Source organism: Rhinopithecus roxellana, unplaced genomic scaffold, assembly GCF_007565055.1.
Source record: "Rhinopithecus roxellana isolate Shanxi Qingling unplaced genomic scaffold, ASM756505v1 contig3945, whole genome shotgun sequence".
Taxonomy (NCBI): domain Eukaryota; kingdom Metazoa; phylum Chordata; class Mammalia; order Primates; family Cercopithecidae; genus Rhinopithecus; species Rhinopithecus roxellana.
In genome coordinates, this window is record NW_022142864.1 from 1 (window position 1) to 20030 (window position 20030).

The window sequence follows — 20030 nt, forward strand, 5'->3', positions numbered from 1 at the left end:
TTCCTGACTTTCTCTAGGAAGTAATTCTTGAAATCAGTGTTTCTTTCTCTCCATGTGGCACTCCCATTTGGAGATGATCCCAAGGCAAGCCTACCCTGGGTCTCCCCACTTGTCATATGGGGGTTCACATGCTTAAGGCTCACAGCACTGAGCAACAAAGGGCTCTCAGCTCTGCTAAGTCCTAAAAGATGCCCCACAAAACACAGTTGTGCTGGGCAAGTGACCACAAGCCTATGCCTGGGAGAGCCCCCTCCTATCCAGGCAAAAGGCTTCTCAGTGGTTCCTCTGGGGGTGCTGAGCAGGGTCTGTGATTGGAGCATCAGGCTTTCAAGATTTACATCTTTATTAAAGACTGTGACAGTGGAGGCAGGGCAGAACACCCCTCAGTCACATCTGAAAACAGCGCACATGGTGGGGCTGGAAATCAGTGGGCCCAGTCTCCCTTCCTCCTTCCATCTGCATCAATCTATTTCCATCAGTGCTTCAGAACCAACGCCTGCTTTAACAGTCTGGCATCAGAATCTTATTTTAAATGCATCAAAGTTCACTGTTAGAGCCAGCACTCCAATTGTGGGAACAAGACCCTACGGAATTCCTCAGTGGGTCTTCAGGGCCCCCATGGGATGGAGCTGCAGCATGGGCACACACATTTCACCTATGTGAAAGCTGAGGTCATCAGCCATGGAGGCTAGAGATCTTGGAAAGCATCCCAGCAGCAGGGAGCCAATGAGAAGGGATGGAAGGGAGGGAGGAGGAGGAAGGGTCCATTGTTCTACTAATCAGAGAGGACAACCCTGACCTGCCTCTGTTCTGCTGTTGACCTCTGATGTGACCACAACGCTGTGGACTAACAGTTTGGAATGGGAGCTAGAATTCAAGGATGAGAAAGCTTCCTGTCCACTGCCTCAGAGGCCTGCTTTCCATTCCCAAAAATGCAGGACGGCACAGAGGGATGGCAGCTCTGAGACCATGGAGGCCAACCAGTCCACTTTACAGATGGGGACATTAGAGCTTGGGAAGGGGCCTGTTCCTAGGCCACACTCACTGCACAGTCAGAGATAGGGACGGGACTTTCTCTCCTGTTCCACACTGCTCCGTGGAGGAGCAGTCTATGAGAGCAGCAGTTCTCAAACGTGAGCATGCACCAGCATCACCAGGAGAACCTGTTAAACACAGACTGCTGGGCCCCATCCTGAAGATTCTGATTCCAGAGGCCTGCAGTAGAGTCCACGGGTCTGCCTTTCTAAGAAGCTCCCAGGGGATGCTAATGCCGCAGGTCCTGGACTACATACTGACTAGTGCTGGGCACTCCTTGGGACGGCTGAGGGTGAGGGCAGTGCAGGAAGAGCCAAAGGCCATGCTGTGAGGGGTCTGGTGGCCTGAGGACCAAAGAGCAAAGCTGTGGCCAAGTAGAGGTGTCTGTGCAGCCAGGAGGAAGGAAGCAAGCGTTGGAAGGTCAGGCTTTGGAAGCAGGGACACGCATGGAACATCAGTTTCTGTCTTTGCTGATGAGGCCCCTCTGGGATGAAAGAAGGGAACAGAGTTGGCCTCTGGGCAGGTGGAGGGTGAGGGACCCTAACCTCATGAGGGGCAGTTTGGTTTGGAAGGCACTTTGAGTTGCCATGGGCTGCTGGGGCTGTAGCCAGCATCACCTCAGACTGTTCTCTGTGGGAGCTGTCAGCAGGTGTCCTGGGGCAGGGACTGGGGTCAGGACTGAGCTGTAAGGACACCCAAGGTAGTGGCAGGTGGGATGGATGGCGCAAGACCAGGGCCACCTAGAGAGCCCAGAGGTCATGACTTCCTCACTCAGGACCTCCCTGGTTCTAGCTCCTGGAAGGAGGGAGCTAGGAGTCTGGTGCACACCTGGGGTGGTGGGTGCTCAGCTTTGGAACCTTCTCTGTAGGATTTTTAGAGAAGAGAAATTTGGTCCCAGAGAAAGGGAACTGATTCTGAACCAAATGACAACTGAGGGCTGGGTACCAGGACCTGGGAATGCTGTGATGGGTGGGGCCTGGCTCAGGCACCCCATCCCTCTCTGCCCACTAGAGACTCCAAGCTGGTCACCCCCCCTCTCAGCTCTGCTGGGAGGCCCTCTCTGCCAAGCCATGGCCAGCAAGAGGGGTGGAGACTCCTTCTGCCCGTGCCAGCGCCGGACCCTCCAACAGGCCTTCAAAGTAGGTACCCAGAGCCTGCAGGTTGAAAGCAGGCTGGGCAGGGGGCAATGCGGTGGTCTGCAGGCTTAGGTAGCGGCTGTACTTCTTCAGACCCCCCTTCCGGTCACGGCGGTGTGCGCTCAGCAGCTCCACGAAGCTCACATTGCGGAGGGCCAGGAGGCGGGCCTCGGCCCGGGGCAGCACAGCTGCCTGCACCAGGGGCTGCAGGGAGGCAAAGCACTGCAGGCTACTGAAGGGGTAGACATGCTGGGCCAGCTGGGGGCCCGGGGAGACCTCGAGGAGGCGGCACAGGTCACGCATGGCCAGCACAGCAGCCATGGCACTGCGCTCACTCATGTTTCTCGCCAGGTAGGTCTGGGCCAGGTTCTTGAGTTTGAAGCTGCTGGCCCCGGGCACACGCTCCCGGATGAGGGGCAGGGCAGCGAGGAAGCCTGAGATGGCCTCCTGGAATTCCCAGAGCCTGTTAATGTCCTCCAGGGCCCGGAAGAAGTTCGGGAGACCAGGCCCCCAAAGCTTGTAGCAGGCCAAGATAGGGCGGCGCATGGAGCTCAGAAAGCTGAGGAAGTGCTGCAGCCCCACCTCCAGGGACACGGCCTTGGAGTAGATGCTGAAGAAGGCTTCGGGCTGGATGACCACGCGGAACTTGCTTTCCCGGTTCACTGCAGCCAGCTGGCTAATCTTCTGGGCTGGGCAGGAGAGAAGGGCAGGGTGAGGACCCAGGGCACAGAGAGCTCTGGGGTGGGAGCAGGGGGTCCTCTAGGGCTGCTGACCCACCATCTAGAGACCTCACCTTGGGGCCTGCTGGCAGTAGCCACACATCAGCCCCCAAATGCAGCTCTGACCCTGGTTCTGATAGGATAGCAGTCAGAAGGGGAGGCTCGGCTGCCCTCCAAACACTTTGTTCACCAGCTGGGGATCCAGCTCTTCCCTTCTTCACTACCAGCCCCAGAGTTGGCCAAACTCCATGGATCCAGGTCCCTCCTGTCTTCTGTCAGCCTTAGCCACTGACACTAGAGATCTCAAGCTGTTTGAACTTAGCTCTCCATCCCATGCTCCTTCCTCCAATTCCCTCAAGGACCCCAGCCCAGTTACAGTCCTGGGACATAGACAGCACTCCACTCAGAGCAAGGCCCAGAGCCTCCCACTGAGGTCTGCAAATGACTTTCCTGTACCATGAAAACACTTGCTGTTTCTGTCTGGCTGGGCTAGCCCCAATGTTGAGTCCATGCCACAGGGTAGGTCCTGGGGCTCTAGCTCAAGGAGAGGCATTTGCAGAGCCAGGGTAAGCACTGGAGGAAGTCAAGGGGCTTCCAGAATAAGGTCCCTCTGTGACCTTGGATCTGTGGGCAGTCCTGTGCAGCCCCCTGTGGGACTGGCCCTCTACTCAGAAACGTGTAGCACAGCCAGAGGCCTTACTTGGATGACTGGGCCCATGGCAATGAGCTCGCGCATTGTGTTTCTGTCTAGGAGTGTGTTCCCCAGGCTCTCCGTCTAAGAGAAGAACTGGTCAGAGGTGCACTTGTGGAGGCATCTGCCTCCCTCGCACACTCAGGCACTGGACAAGGCGGACATCTTTATTTAAGCCAGCAAATGACACCCCCGGAGCCCAGGTGAGCCAGAGTGCTCTGCCCAGCCTGGCTGCAGTTGTTGGCCAGAGCTCAGCGCTCTCCCGTGCCTGACAGATGGCTCTGCCTGCACTTCTTTTGGGACTCACAGACTAAGTTAGAAAGGGGTGGGGGTAGCCCCAGGAGAACCCACTTTCATTGTCAATCTTGAGGTCAAAGAAAACCAGAGGTCTGTCTTCTGCTTGGGGGTCAGCAAGGTTCTCGTCCAGGACCCTGAGGGTGCTGGGGTCTTCCAGCTGGAGGTCACTGGACTCACTGCTGCTGTCATCCAGTTCTCGGGAGGACTGCAACACAGAAAAACCAAGTGTCAGGGGTTCAGAGCGCCAAGGCAAGCACTTGTGCAGAACACTAGCAAGCTGGTATAGCTGGGGGCATCTGCGTGCACATGAAGGGGGTGTACCACTAGGAAAGGGGACATGTATGCACAAGAGAAGGTATGTGTGCATGAATGGGTGTGAATTGGGTGTATCACATGTGAGGGTTACGTGTGTGAACCAGGGCATACACCTTCATGAGTAGGGGAGGGAAGGTGACACACACAGGTTGTGAACGTGCATGTGTGGGAATGAATCCAAGTGCTAAGCTTGTGTGTGCATGTACAGTTAAGTGTGAGCTGTGAACCCGTGTTGACACAAGCGTATGGAAGTGTGAGAGAAAATGCCAGTGGGTGTGTGCACGAGTGTGTTGTGATGCTTATGGAGGCTCAGGGAAGGAGCCATCTGCTATGGCAGGCAGGACCTGAGATGTCTGCTCCTAATTTCATATTTTTGAGCAGACTCAGAAGAAACACCAAAAACTTGGGACGGGAGAAAGAAGCCTCATTTTGAACCCCAGATGATTCTTTGGAAGGGGTCAGGAGCCTGCCTTTTCTTGTCCCCGAAGTCAGCCAAGGTGCCAGTGTCCTATACAAAGGCAAAGGGAAGGGCTGCTTGGCCTCCTGAAGGCCACATCTAGGTGGACACCCAGGTCCTTGGCAGTGAGAGAGCAGTGGAGGCCCTTGGCATCTGACCCAGCAGCTTAGAGAAACCTGAGTTTTGGGAGTCCTTCAGGTGAGGTGTTCTCTCCTGCCCCAAGGTCCTGGTGGGAACACTGTTTGAGAAGCCATAGGCTGGGCAGCCAGAGGATGAGGGAAGGGCTCCAGCTCTGAGATTTTCCCAAGGGACTGGGACTACAGAGGGAGGTGGTGCCTCTGATGGTAATACAGAGTTAATTGCTTATCATCTGCTCAGCTGCCAAGCCCAGATGTTTAGTCTTTGGTGACCAACTTGGAACCTTCCGTGAATACCACCTGTGGACGTTAGCCAGAGACCAGCAAGGAAGAGACGTGGCCAGGATCACAGGGCCAATTGGGAGCATGGCGGGGACAGAGTCCAGGGCAGGCCTTGGGTTTTTCCTCTTTATGGACTGCCTCTGGCTTCTCGATGAAGTTGGTGTCACCTGGTGCTAAAGCCTCAGTTAATTCTGGCCTCTGGCTAATGTCCCTGGCCTAGGAGACAGTGCATTTCCCCAGACCCTTCCAATGCCCAAATAAACATCTGTTTCCAGCCAAGCTTCAACTGAGAGAAAAAGCATTTCCGCCTACGAGTAACCTAAGATGTGGTGGGTTTTCCTAGGAGTGGCAGGGTTTCACTTGATTTGCATTTCACAGCCCTGCTCCAGGCTCGCCAGCTTTCTGCCAGTCATTGTCAGAAGCACTCACTATGAATCCATCCAGAGCTAGCTTTGCCTCTTCATATCCAGGGATCTAGTCAGAGACCAGCGCCTCGCATCTCCAGATCCTCATTCAGCCACGGTGTCAAAGGCTGATTTCACGCGTCTTGCTCCAGGTGAGCCCACACTGCTGTCTCACCTTCCTGACTCGGTTTCCTCCCTGTAAGGAGCCTTCTACAAGGTGTCTTCCTAGCTTGTAGCTGGGTGGCTAGAGGCTCCACCTTCTCCCGCTTAGGGAGAACCCAGTTGTTTCCTCTCTCCAGGATTCACTGGGCAGCAGCACTCTCCCACAAGCTGGCAGAGGGGCTGGGCTCCCCTCCTGGGTCCTCCCTGGTTCAGATCCCTGGTGCCAATAGCTGAGGCTGAGTCCATGCTGCCACCTACTGACATGGCACACAGGACTTCCTCTTTTTCATTCTTCTTCCTGCTCCAAACGCAACTGCAAATGCCCCTGTGTTCCTGAGTGCCTCCACAAAGCTCGGGGCAATGTCCTCGGCCTTAGAACCAGTCTTCTCGCCTTCAGATCTGCTCTTCCAAGAGCAGAGCTCCCTGGAGAGCCACAGTGCTGTCTCTTTAGGTGACCTCTCCCATCATTACAGCAGGGTCATTTATGGCAGCCACTAGAACCTCATTTTTAGAGCCTTCCATTGTCCTGGGGCCAGGGAAAGTCCCTTATCCTAAACTTACCAGAGCTGCCTTCTCTAAGAAACCTCTGCTTTCTCCCTTAATAAAAAGACACCCCATTCCACCGAGCTTGTTAATGGAGGACAGGCTGGATCTTTCAGCCCTGATTCACTTCCTCCAAAATTCCTCTTGCCGTTGGGAACTTCCATAAAGTATGGCCACCCATGGAGCTGGTCTCACTGGAACTCCAGCCAGCTGTGAACTCAGAATTCTCCCCTGCCCCACCTTAAACTCCAGCATCACGGCTGGGGAGTGCTGACGCATTTAAACAAGACTTTCCGAAAGACTCAGGTTTGCCAGCAGGGCCATCAGATATAGTGGCTGGCCTGGTGCAGGACATACTCCCCTCCCTGCTCACTAGGGGAGACTCTCCCGTTCTGCCCCCAGGCCCCACACCTTGGCCTTATTTCACAAATTAGGATAACTGGGTGTCGGGGGAGCATAGAGAGGGACAGTCACTAGAAAAGGCTTAGATTTACTTGGAAGAGAAAAGGAAGGGAGACAGAAGAAAGAGGATGGGAAATACAGTCTTGAGCCTGCGTGTGAGGACTGGGAAGGAAGGGGGAAAGCTTTGCTACCTAGTGAAAGATGCCAGGCGCCAAAGAAAAGGGGAAGAGGGACTGAAGAAGTGCTGCTGGGGTTATGAGCTGGATTCCCTTTAATGTTCTTTCAAAAGATGCAAGTAAATACTGGGATTTATTTATTTATCATACTTGGTTCATGGACATTGTTTCTTTGAATGCAAAACTGTGTTCAGGCTGAGCCTCGTGAGAGCCGGGATTTTTTCAGGATATACATGCAACTTGGATACACATGCAGTCTGGCCCATGAGCTACACCCATCTCACTCCCCTTCCTCATAGATCTCCCGGCCTGAGCAGGTCAACTGCATTCCAACTCAACACAACAGGTCTAACAGTTGTCCCAAGCATGCTCAGAGGAAGTGGCTGGATTGGCACTTTAATCACCTTCCAAAAGTCTAGGAGGTGCATCAGGGAAGATCCAGCCTCTCCCCTCCTCTGCTGTATCACACCCCGGTATGAAAATGTCACCTGCATTCAAGACTGCCACATCTATAAACAAACGATCAGCATTCCTCTACCAGACATGCAATGAATCCGATTCAGTGGTTCTTGACTTTGGCTAGGCATTCGTAGCTTTAAGAAAAATCGCTTGAGGCCTAGGCTGCAGCCAAGACTGATTCAATTAGAATCTCGGGGCGTGAGACATAGGAATCTGTAGTTGGGAAAACTCCCCAATGTACAGCCAGCTTGAGAACAATCGTCCTTATCACTGATTCATTCCAGGTTTGCTCATCAACCAAACACACACAAGCCGAACTCTGAGAGTCAGCATCCAGCCTCTGGAAGATACAGAGCATCTGACATTCATGCTCATCCAGAGCCCTCAAGCTCCTGAAGAACTTTCTGAGCACTTATGCATTAGCTACAGCTGGGATCAGTTTGGCAAGACACATGCACTGCTGTCTTTCTGCAGACACAAAACCCCAGCTCTTGCAAAGCCTCAAAGACCCCAGGAATACTGCACACGTTATCAGTGAACTGGACCATAAACTTGGCCAGCCTGTGGCCTCTGCTGCCCTTCTGTCTAGCTCCAGCCTCTTGGCCAGCACCTCCGTTTCATTTTCTCAGATGCACACTCACCAGTGCCACGGCCCCTCCCTGGATCAGCCATTCTCCACAGGCCTCCCTTCCTTCGCCATCACCACTGCCACTTCTGCCACAGGCTGCCCCCTCCCGTTGGTCCCCTTCTGTTGCTGCTGCCACCAAGGCACCGGAACCAGTAATCTGTCACAAGAGTGAGTGAGAACACCTATCTTTTCCACTTTGGATCCTAAAGCAGGGGCCCCAGGGCAGGCGCATTGCTGTCCCACTCTGACAGTTTTTAAGCAAAGTCCTCACCCCAGGTACTCCACAACCAGGCCTGGGGGACTCACCGCTCCACCCCATGACTATGCCCTGCTGCCTCTCGCTCCTCCTTGCACAAGCAGTCTCTCACTGAATCCCTAGGACACAGCTGAAGCTCAAGGGAGGGATCCCTTAATGCCCTGATACACTTGGAAAGTGTAATATCGTAGCAGACCAGTATTCTGCAACTTTCCTCACTGTAAGGCTGGATATGAGCAGCACAGCTGGGGAAGATGGGTTAGGAGGAGCCGGGGTCACTTGGGAATATCACCCCACCCCCTCCCTCTAAGCTGGGGAGTAGGAATTTGCAGTGGGGGTGCTGGGGGTACTCTAGGGCACCAGGGGTCTGGAAAGGGCACAGAAGTTGAGTAAGAAATGCATAGGGGGGGGACCTCATTTGTTGGGGTTTTAAAATATATATTTTCTAAAGTTTGGGACTCCTGTAACAATTTTTAAAACCTGTGTCTTAAAGCTACATACACAAAAGCAGCAGTCCTCTGACTATCTCCTCACATCTCCAGGCCTGCTCTCTAATGTGAGCTCCTAGGTATTTAATTCATCATCACCTGAAATGTGCTCTTACCCCCTCCCTTAATTCACTGGATAGCCCCTAATGACTCCTTGCTGATAGCTGAGCATTAGATACTCCCCGCCCCTAATATTGCTGGGGTCCCTCTACTTGACTGTCCATGACGTCTGGGGACATTGTTGGCATTCCAATCCTGTTCTCCACCTTTCCTTCCCAGGCTTTTGCCTCTACCCAGGGTCAGTGGTAGCTTTAATCTTACCAAGATTATGAGATGGAAATAAGTGCCCAGATTTCAGAGGAATTTAGGCCCTAGAAAGACAAGACTCAATAACTGGTTGGATGTAAGGAATAGTCAAAATGGGGGTGCCCTGGGTGGCTGGGGTCTTGGCTTGTGCAACGGGGCAGAGAGTGGGGTGAGCTACTGAGAGGGGAGGAGGAGGTGCTGAGTTTGAGGTACCAATGGGCATCCATGCAGAGCTGTTAGAAGGTCATTGGCCACACTGGTCTGGCAGGCAGGTGCGAGCATTGGGTATCAGCTACCCCTGGGTAACTGAAGTCAGGGGCATGGCTGAGAGCACCTGGGAGAATACACAGACCGAAAAGAGGAAAGGGCCCAGCAGCAAAGCTGGAGGAGCACCACACCCAAGACAAAACAGAGCCTGCAGAGGAGAGGGAGGAGTGCCCAGAGCTGCACCAGAGCAGGCAATCTTTCCAGGAAAGACTGGGCCCGGTGCCAGTCAAGAATAATAAGGACTAAACACGACACTGCAGCTAGAGGCATGGAGGCCACTCTGGTACTGGCGGGGAAGCGCAGGAGGTGGAGTGAAGAAGGGGCAAGGAGGGGGCTGAAGTGTAAACAAGGAAAGCAGAGGAAGGGGAGCCGACAGCTGAAGAGGGAAGTGGATGGAGTTTTCTGACATGAGAAAGACCTCATTCAGGGTGTTTCGTTCAGAAGGCAGTGGATGCATTAGAGACGCAAGACAGATGAGGAGGAGGAGTGAGGCTTCCAGGGGGTCAAGGTCTGGGGCCAGGACACAGGGTGAGTCCTGGAGGCAGGCAGATGTTCCTTCCACCCTAACGAGGACAGGGAAGGGACGTGATGGGGATCTGTAAATAGAGAGCAAGGTGTTAACTGTCCCTATGCCATTGGAGAGCTCCTGTCTTCTCCCTGGAGCAGAAGGTGCTACCACCAGCTGAGGGTGAGGCTGGGACAAGGGTCCAGTGAGGAAAGGCAGGTGGGGTCTGCCCTGCAGAACAAAAGGATATACTGGGCAGAGAACCAAGGAGCCCTTAGTAGTTACAACCACTCATAGTTTTCCCAGGCCTTTCTCCCGCAGATCTCGGCCTCCAGGTGGCAGCACAGAGGTGACAAGCACCTGAGTCCTTCCAGGATTTTCTGCTGGGCAGGCAGCTGCAATCCTGATGAACGATGGGACGAAATGGCAAGTGTGCGGGGCTGGAGGGAGGCAAAGGTAGGACCTAGAGCTCAAGGAACAGGAGGCTGCGGTCAGAGTCCGAGGGGGACACCTGAGGGACTGACAGTGCTCGGTGATGGCGAGGCGCAGGGCGCAGCCACGGGGCAGGCAGTTGTCGGGGGGAATGGAGTGACGACCCCTGAGACGCCAAGGAGTGGCGGGCAGGTTGGTGGATGTAGAATTCACTCAGGAGGAAGGCAGGACCTGAGCAGGGAGAAGAAATCTGGGAGGCGAATGCTCACGTCTGCCCTCAGTGAGGGTAGGCAGGTGAGTGTCTGAGATGAGCTGGGGAGCATAGGGCCCACCCTGAGAGGGACAGAGGATCCTCAGAGGCACAGAGGATCTTACCAGATGGCCAGGAGGGGGATGCAACAGTCCAGGAAGCACAGGGCCTTGACCCTACCTCCCACCTCTGATGCCCATAAGTGTGGGCAGAAGAGGGGACATGGTATCCCCACAGGAGAACCGAGTTCCACCGTAGGGAAGACAGAACCAGCCTGCAGTGAGGAGCTGGATCCATCAGAGAATGTGATGGTCATGGAATAAGGGTTCGCAAGGGTGATGGTTCAATAAGTGTTTATTGAGCAGCCAATCTGCCAGGTCTTGGGATAGCCAGTCCCTGTGCTCATGGGCTTAGATCCTGGCAGAGGCCCCGTGGAAAGGCTTGGGGTGGGGATCAGGGCATGGAAGGCTGTGCTATTTGCCAGGGACTCAGAACACAGGAGGGTGCAGGGGTGACAAAAGTTTCTTTCTTGGGCAGAGTCCTGGAATGGTGGCTTGAGTCTCAGCCATGCCTTAGCCTTCCCCTCTCAGCCAGAGAAGATCCATGTCTCCCTGCCCAGAGGTCCATGCGTAGCCATTCATTCACTGATTCATTCCTTTACCAAGAATTAATGAATGCGTACTCTGTGCAGGGCCTGAAAGCATGGGCTAGAGGAGGCAGCTCAGGGGCCGGGCAGGGGTGTTGGCTGCAAGGTTATAAGAGAAGGGTAGCACTCTCAGAGGCCTGCTTGACGGGCCCCTGGGACTGGGCTGATGGGGGGCCTTTCTGGGGGACAGGGTGGTGGGAATGTAATTGGAGAGGCTTCCAGAGGCACTTGGACTTGAGAAGCCTCCATGGAGCCTCTGACAGAATCCCCAGGGGAAACACCTGCTCCAAGAGTCTGGGCTCTGCCTCCCCCTGCCCCCACCATGGAAGAGTTATCAAGCTGAGAATTCATGCAGGAGAGGGGGAGGGAAAAAAAGTGGTTGAGCCACTGGGATAAATGGGAGGAGCCCCGGAGGGAGCGGCTGCGGGATCGCACAGTCCCTCGTATCCGGCAGGGTAGGCTGATGCCCCTTTGCAGCTGGGCAGGATGTTCCTGGGCATTAGCAAGATGGTTGAGGGGCCCTGTGGTGGCAGGAGTGCTGGCTTGGACCACATGGGGAGACCAAGCCCGAGTAGGGACCCGATGCAATCGAGGGTGCAAGCGGAGGGCGTGGCGAAGGCGGATGGCTCTCTGTGCTCTGTACAACAGGTAGCGGATCCCACGGTGGACGGCAGGGTGCTCCTGGTGATCAGGAGGCTGGCTGTGAGGCTCAGCATCGGGGACGGCAGCCTGCTCAGCGGGCTGGTGGGGAGGCCAAGCTGGGGGGTGGTGTGTGCCACGGGGCAGGCTGGAGGCTCCTTGTGCTCTCAGCAGAGACTGGGCTGGCGAGGAGTGGGCTGGCGAGGACTGTGGCTCGGCGGTCTCCATGGGCTCCGTGCACTTTCCAATACAGAACCTCAGACTGAGGGCTGGAAGAGACCTCAGGGGCCACCCAGTCCAACCTTTCACTCTATTCAGATCCCATTTTCCCCTGGACAGGTGATGGCCCAGCCTCTAGTAATAAACCTCTAGGGACAGAAGGGTCGCTACCCATGAGGCCACCTGTTTCATTGTGGAATGGATTTACAGTTCTTTCTTACATGGATGGAGTCAAACCTCACTTGTTTGGCCCCTGAACAGCTGCCCTGTAGCGTCACACCCCTTCACTGGCCCCCACTGGCTGCAATAAACCAAGGAATGGATTCTTGTCCAGCCCTCCTCACTGAGGACTTAGAGGACAGTAAATGCATAAGGAAGCTCCAGACAAAGGCCTTGGACATTCCAGAAAAGAGACAGGGCTCTGGACATATGCTATCAGCATTTCAGAAGAGTATATATGGCTACCGAAGGCTCCTGCCCTGGTGTAGTAGGAGGGCTAGGGTGGTCCAGGCATGCAGCTAACATTTGCAGACTGTCCTCAGCACAGCTTGGGACTCAATGCCTCATTGGAAAATTCCCCAGGCGCAAGGCAAGTCTGAGAGTTACCTGCTGTGGCTGTGCCCCCTGGGACCTGAAATGGGGGAAGGCAAGAGTCCTGGGCTGAACTTCTGGGCCACTCACCGAGTTTTCGGCATCTGAGTCTTCCGAGCTGCTGATCACCACAATGCGCTCCTCTGAAACGGGGAAGCGGAGATGCATTATGAACTGCCCAGGACACACGCTGGGAGGGGTGTGGGTGTGCACCTACTGGAATCCTCGCAGGCCAGTGGACTGGGGGCAACGGATGCCCTGCAGGAGGATGGGAATAGCCACTGTGTGTGCCAATGTGACTGTTTCACATTTGGATTTGTGTAATTCACAAATGGGTTTCCATAATTTCTTGCTGTGCCTTATCTATGAATATTCAATTATTTGCCCAGAATTCAGAATTTGCCCCCTGTACAGGAGGCCTGACAACCACTACCTGGTCTGGAACCTTCTGCAATCCTAAAGAAGCACACTGTTTGTCCCCATTCGCAGCTCCATGAGCTGGGATGTCTAGAGTTAAAATATGCTTCATTTAGTGAATCAAAACCCATCGATTACCAATAGCATTTGTGGGTAAGGAATGTCAGTGAGTGCTCAGTGTGTGACCAGGGCTGGGGCTCAGTCAGAATGAAGAACAAAGCTGTACTCTGGGTTAAGCAGATCCAAGAAGAACTCTCTTGTTCCAGATTTCTCTGGGTTGACCTCAACTCCTGCCCAACTGACTATCTGCCTGGCAGTGTTCATAGAAGGTAACTCTGACAAATGAGACACCTAGGTAGGTGGCCTTTGTAGAAACACTTGGGGAAATGATGGGTGTAGACTGAGAGAGCAGAGTTAAGGTCACGGGGAGTCCAGTTTCCTGTGATGGTATGCCCAAGTCCTCTCTGGGAGTATGCTAGGCATCAGCCAAAACTTCTTGTGGAGACCTGCCCTGTGCAAAGGCACAGTACTGGGCACTGTCAGATTAGTGTTTGGGAGAAAGGACGCATAGAACTGTGCATTTTAGCCTGTCAGGCTCCCCACACCTTAATCATGGCAAAACACATGGTAAACCATATACACTCTCACCCCCAGGCAAACTGTGAACTTTGCCTATCTTATTCAGTGGGAATAAGGGACTCCTGTTGGCTTTGTGCTTCTGGATCGGGCCAAAATACAGAAGAGGGGCCCCACCCAGACCCTGGCAGGCAGCACACAGGCCACTGCCCTACCCACCTCCCTACCTGCCTCCCCGGCGCCACTGGCCACGTGGTTGCTGTTGGGCAGGAAGACCTCACTTCCTATGACGGGGCTCCTGGGGTTAGGTGGCCCATCCAGGTGGGGTGGTGAGACTGCCTTGGAGGTGCTGGGCCTGGGCTGCTCCGGGGAGCTCCGAGCCAACCTTGCCTCCTTCCCCTCCTCAGACTCCATCTTGATGACCTTTCTGGGGCACTGGGTCTGGCTGCACTTCCTCTTCTGGGCTGTGGTTGTATTGGAGACATCCTGCACAGAGGGAGTCACAGAGCCAGGTCAGATGCCTCCAGGGGTTGGTGGGCAGAGCCTGCCCTGAGTGCCAGGGGCTTGTGACCACCCTTTTGCTTCTGCTGTCCCCTCTCCTCTGCTCTCAACCATGCAGATCACGTCTCTCTTCAGACAGGAAGTCTTCCCAAACTGGTACTGTCTGCTGTCCACCAGTCTCTGCTGGCCTCTGACAGCCCTGGTGCCCTGGGCGTCTCAGCACCCCTGCTGGGCTGGGAGTGGGCCATGCTTTTGGGGAGCTCCCTGACCATGCAGCCAAGAACAGGGGAGAGCACAGAGAAGGCGCTGAGCAAAATCTTTCCCACAAAGAGCTGATCTGATGAAGGCCTGGATTCCCACCCCAGTGCCAGCTCACTTTCCTGATGGAATCGAGGCCTTCAGGAGGGGAGGCCAGGGCTGGGGAGAACCTTACCTCTCCGTAGGAAGGGCCTTTGATGGAGAAGGCGTACACTGGCACAGGGTGTGCCCCGGGCACTGACTGTACCACAGCCATAGGCTGGGCTTCAGCCAGCCCCAAGGCCTGAGCCTGGGCCTTCACTCTCTCTGCCTCCTCGGGCTGCAAAGTTGGGAAAATCAAGTCAGAAATGACTAGGCAGTAGCCCCAGGGCCAGGTACCCCAGACCTGTGGTTGGCCCAATCCCTGGGGCCTCACCAAGTCACAGGTCCAGGTTCCCTGACTCACAGCTCCGAGCTCACTGGGGACAAGAAGTCCTCCAAACTCTCCATCACATCACTTCCTTTTTTAAAAAGTTTTTTTTTTTTTTTGTAGAGACAGGCTCTCACTATGTTGCCCAGGCTGGTCTTGAACTCCTGGACTTGAGCAATTCTCCTGTTTCGGCCTCCCAGAGTGCTGGGATGAGCTGGGATGAGCCACCACGCCTGTCATCACCTCCTTCTGACTCTGAGTTACTGGTGCCCAGGGACCACTTTGGTTCTTGTGTGTCCTAAGGGGGCTGGAAGATACCCCAGGAATCACAGTGCCCGACGCAGGACATGCTCAATAATTAGCCCAACTTATACACACACCTCCAGGGACAAGGTGCTCACTACTGGCGAAAGCAGCTCCTGTAACAATGAGAAAATCCTCCCATTGAGCTGAAACTGGCCTCCCTGGGGCCTTGCCTCTGCCCTCTCAACCTTAATTCTACCTGGGTCAGCTACTGCACGAGTTGGGTGAATTGCTTAAAACTCCTCAGGCCTCAGTCCCCCTCTATAAAATGGGAGTAGTAATAACATCTACCTTATATGGTAATGTGGATGAAATGTGTTAATACAAGTAAAATATAAAATACCTGGCACTTAGAAAATGTCGTTGATGATAAATATTGTTCTTATTACTACTCTGTGCCAGGCACAGTGCTAAGTACTTCATGTATCTATCTCAAAATTAAATAGAGGCAGTTTCTTAAAAGACTAAATGTAGAATTACCATATGACCTAGCAATTCTACCCCAGGTGTGCACCCAAAAGAAGGGAAAACAGATGGTTAAACAAAAGTTTGCACATGAAGGTTCAGAGCAGCACTATTCACAATAGCCAAAAGGTAAAACAAACTAAATGTGCATCAACTGATGAGTGAATAAACAAAATGTGGTACAGCCACGTGATGGAATTATTAAGCCATAAAAAGGAATGGAGGACTGAGATGTACAACATGGATGAGCCCTGAACGTATTACATTAAATGAAAGAAGCCAAGCTGGACGTGGTGGTGCACACCTGTAGTCCCAGCTACTTGGGAGGCTGAGGCACAAGAATCGCTTGAGACCGGAGGCAGACACTGCAGTGAGCCAAGATTGTGTCACTGCACTCCAGCCTGGGGCACAGAGTGAGACTCCGTCTCAAACAATAATAATAATAATTAATTAATTTTAAAAAAAAGAAGCCAGACGCAAAACACACATTGTATAATCCTATTTACATGCAATGCTCAGAATGGTTAAATCCATAGACACAGAAAGCAGATTGGTGGTTGCCAGGAAATGGGGGAGGGGGAAATGGGACTGCTTCATGGGTAAGCGGTTTCCTTTTGGGGGGATAAAAATATTCGGGGGCTAGATAGGTGGCAATGGCTGTGCAAGATTATGAAAGTACAGCAGGCTGAGGTGAGACAATCGCCTCAGTCTCCCACCTAGGCAACATAGCGAGACCTCATCTCTGAAAATTAAAAAGAAAAAAATTTAATCATTTGAGTTGGAGCTGCAAAGAAAAAAAAATTTAAAAATTTAAAAAATATTATGAATGTAATAAATACCACTAAATTGCACACTTCAAGAGTTAAAATGGTGAATTTTATATGAATTTTATTGCCATAAAAATTATAGAAAAAAAAAAGTAGGTACCATACTATGATTATTGCCAGTCTTCAGAGAAGGAAGCGGAGGCAGAGAGAGGTGAAGTGATTTCCCAAGGTCACATACCTCAGGACCCCTGGCCTGGCCTGAATCCAGTGTTTTTTTTTTTTTTTTTGTTTGTTTGTTTGTTTGTTTGTTTTGAGACAGTCTTGCTCTGTTTCCAGGATGGAGTGCAGTGGCGCGATCTTGGCTCACTGCAACCTCCGCTTTCTGGGTTCAAACGATTCTCCTGCCTCAGCCTCCCAAGTAGCTAGGATTACAGGCACACACCCCCACACCCAGCTAATTTTGTATTTTTAGTAGAGACGGGATTTCACCATGTTGGCCAGGCTGGTCTTGAACTCCTAACTTCAGGTGATCTGCCCACCTCGGCCTCCCAAAGTGCTGGGATTACAGGCATGAGCCACTGCACCCGGCCAAATCCAGTGTCTTGAAATGGAGGCCTCTTCCTGCCCCAGCGTGCTCTTCATTTTCTTTACTTGCTGAGTCTTTTACATCCTTCCCCACCATCTTTCTCTCTTATGTGAACTTTAAACGTCCACTGGACCAATTGTTGAAAATGAGTGAGTGGCAGGGATATGCCTTCCTCACGGGGACAAGCTCTGTCCCTCTCATGTGGGCCTTCTGAGAACCACCCAGGCAAGCTGGGGCTGGGCGAGGAGGCTCCCCACAGAGGCTGCTGGGTGTGTAAGATAAGGCAGGGATGGCCCCAGCACAGTGCTGGCTCCTGGGTGTGCCAGGTACCAGAACCCCACGGTGGGTCCTTCTCTTGGGCTCCACACCATTGGCCATGATGGATTGACCTCCTTCCCTCCTCCCTTCCTTCCTTCCTTTTTCTCCACATCTTTAAAAAGAAGGAGGAGGATCTCTGCAGATTAGAGAGTGTGAGTCTGTCTGGGGAAGGAGAGAGAACAGATGATCTCCCAGGATCTGTCTCTGCCAGGCCTCTAGGAAAGTCTAGTCACTCTTAAGGCCAGTGGTTTTCAAACTGCAGCTTGTGACTCATTAGTGGATCCAACCATGAAAGCAATTTAGTGGGTCATGACCAACATTATTATATCAAAATAATAGTATAGAATAGAAATATTATCAGAGTATATCCCATGTAACAATCATAATTTATTTTGTAAAACTTTTTTTTTTTTTTTTTTTTTTTGAGGCAGAGTCTCGCTCTTGTTGCCCACGCTGGAGTGTAGTGGCGTAATCTTGGCTCACTGCAACCTCCGCCTCCCAGGTTCAAATGATTCTCCTGCCTCAGCCTCCTGAGTAGCTGGGATTACAGGTGCCCACCACCAAGCCCAGCTAAGGTTTATATTTTTAGAAGAGACTAGGTTTCATCATGTTGGCCAGGCTGGTCTTGAACTCCTGACCTCAGGTGATCCACTTGCCTTTGCCTCCCAAAGTGCTGGGATTACAGGCGTGAGCCACTGCACCCAGCCTATTTTATAAAACTTCTCCTTTAGCTACAGTATGTGTGTGCATATGTATACACTATAAGTTAAGATGTAAAATATATACATTTTTAATAGAGGATAATGGTCAAAAAAGAGTTTAACCCACCTCATACACATTAGAATGACTATTATTTAAGAAAAAAAGAGAGAGAGACAATATAACAAATGTTGGTGAGGCTGCACTCTCTCCAGTCAAAACTTTTATACAGTGCTGGTGGAAATGTCAAATTGTGCAATAAAAAATGGAAAACAACATGGTGATTCCTCAAAAAAAATAAAAATAGAATTACCATATGATCCAGTGATTCCACTTCTGAGTAAACATGCAAAATAATTGAAAGCAAGGTCTCAAGGAGATATTTGTACACCGTGTTCACAGTAGTATATTCACAATAGCCAAAAAATGGAAAAAGCCAAGTGTCCATCAACAGACGAATGGATCAACAAAATGTGGCATATACACATTATGGGATATTATTATTCAGCTTTAACAAGAAAGGAAATTCTGACACATGCTACATGGATAAACCTTGAGAACACTGTGCTAAGTGAAATTGGCCAGTCACAAAAGGACAAATACTGTGTGATTCCACTTATAGGAGGTACCTAGAGTAGTGAAAATCATAGAGACAGAAAGTAGACAAGGGTCACCAGGGCTGAGGGGAGGCAGCATGGGGAGTGACTGTTTTACGGGGACAGAATTCCAGCTTGGGAAGATGAAAATCATTCTGGAACGGGTGGTGGCGATGGGTGCACAGCAGTGTGAATGTACTCAATGCTACAGAACTGTACACTCAGTATACACTGAACTGAACATTTTGAAATGGTTAAGATGAAGTATTTTACGTTATGTGCATTTTACCAAAATTAAACATTTTTTTTTTTCAAAAAGGAGTTTAAAAGGTCCTGCTCTACCATTCTGTGTCTGGCTCTGCAAACTGCTGGTATGTAAAAGACCCTCTTTCCAGACAAGTCACAAACTCCCCAAAGGCTGGGCTGGCCACCTCTCTGCCTCTGTCCCAACCCTGACCTCCTGACACACCTCCATCCACATTAAAAACAGGGAACGCACCAGAGGGCTCAGTAGAGAAAAACACATCATAATGACGGATTTATAATTTGTATAGCTTTAAATAATAAATTTATTTTTTTCCATTAAAGTGTTATAACATGATTACAAAAAGCCTATGAGAAACAGAGGAGGGAAAATATCCAAGCTGCTGCCGCCCCACCCAAACAATCCTAGTGAAGCCTGTTGAGTTTTCTCTTCATCTCTTCCAGGCATATAGTTGCAATGAAAGTAAACAAACCAGCAGTTTCAAGAGGGAGGAGCGCTGGAGCTAGATGCCCAACTCCCGCCTTCTAAGGCAGAAACATTGACCCAAGAGCTGCTTCTCTCCTGGCACAGCTGATGGAGCACTTTCCCTTAGGACAGCCGTCTGTGCCTGCCTCACCTGTCCTTGCACTCACACTGTGTTCCCCACTTTCTTCCCTCAGCTCCACTGCCATCCCCAGGCAAGGACTGAAGCCAGAGGCTTTGCAAAAAGAGCAACCCTCTAATAGTCCAAGTTCAAACTGCTTCCTAGCTGATACTGACAGACCACGTCTATTCTGATTTTATCAAGACAAAGACCCAAAATACCTAGACCTTCACACAAGACAGTGCAGGCTCTTTTGCTGTTCATTCACCAATGACTAGCACCTGGAAGACAGCTGAGTCTGTGGACCAAGGGCACTTCCCCATTATTATTTTGATTTTATTTGTTTGTTTTTTGAAACAGGCTCTCACTCTGTCACTCAGGCTACAATGCAGTGGTGTGATCACAGCTCACTGCAACCTCAAACTCCCAGGCTCAGGTGATCCTCTCACCTCAGTCTCCTGAGTACCTGGGATTATAGGCACATGCCACCACAACTGGCTGATTTTTACACTTTTTGTAGAAACAAGGTCTCACCACGTTGCCAAGGCTGGTCTCAAATTCCTGGGCTCAAGCAATCTGCCCGCCTTAGTGTCCCAAGGTTCTGGGTTTACAGGTGTGAGCCACCATACCCAGCCTTATTATTTTATATTACTTATTTACGAACATCATCCATTGTAGCATTGTTTGTAATAGCAAAACAACCTAAATATGCAGCCACAAGGAACTGGCTAAATAAAGCCTGCCATATCCATTTAATGGTCCATTATGCAGCTGCAAAAAGGTATCAGGAAGCTCTCTACCTATTGATAGGATAAGAATTCTGGTACGATGCCGTGTGTATATGG

General features: G+C 51.8%; 1 protein-coding gene and 1 pseudogene across 4 annotated transcripts; both read right to left on the reverse strand.

Annotated features, from left to right (window-relative positions):
* Positions 1–325: 325 nt before the first annotated feature.
* Positions 326–2029, reverse strand: LOC115895937 (annotated as a pseudogene). The gene is made up of 3 exons (XR_004055989.1): positions 2025–2029; positions 1864–1897; positions 326–1775 (listed from the first exon to the last, which is right to left on the reverse strand). The product of XR_004055989.1 is annotated as an uncharacterized LOC115895937 (transcript).
* On the reverse strand, positions 326–15151 carry LOC104678056 (protein PML). 3 transcript variants are annotated; one of them, XM_030926468.1, is made up of 5 exons: positions 14370–15151; positions 13663–13921; positions 12533–12585; positions 3933–4083; positions 326–2860 (listed from the first exon to the last, which is right to left on the reverse strand). In XM_030926468.1, exons 1-5 carry the CDS (start codon positions 14448–14450, stop codon positions 2073–2075), a joined length of 1332 nt encoding a protein of 443 aa, XP_030782328.1. In that variant the 5' UTR covers positions 14451–15151; the 3' UTR covers positions 326–2072. The 3 variants fall into 3 exon arrangements, with proteins under 3 accessions (XP_030782328.1, XP_030782329.1, XP_030782330.1); XM_030926469.1 differs by lacking the exons at positions 326–2860; positions 3933–4083 and adding an exon at positions 10684–11872 and having other exon boundaries at positions 12458–12585; positions 14370–15144; XM_030926470.1 differs by lacking the exons at positions 326–2860; positions 3933–4083 and adding an exon at positions 10684–11872 and having other exon boundaries at positions 14370–15142.
* Between the last annotated feature and the right edge of the window lie 4879 nt (positions 15152–20030).

What these genes read in the sequence shown, in the direction of transcription:
- LOC104678056 (XM_030926468.1), bottom strand. Translation starts at nt 14,450, where the DNA reads ATGGCTGTGGTACAGTCAGTGCCCGGGGCACACCCTGTGCCAGTGTAC. An exon ending in AAGGCCCTTCCTACGGAGAG is followed by an intron (nt 13,922 to 14,369) that starts GTAAGGTTCTCC and finishes CCCTCTGTGCAG; the next exon opens with GATGTCTCCAATACAACCAC. An exon ending in ACTCAGATGCCGAAAACTCG is followed by an intron (nt 4,084 to 12,532) that starts GTGAGTGGCCCA and finishes TCTGTGTTGCAG; the next exon opens with TCCTCCCGAGAACTGGATGA.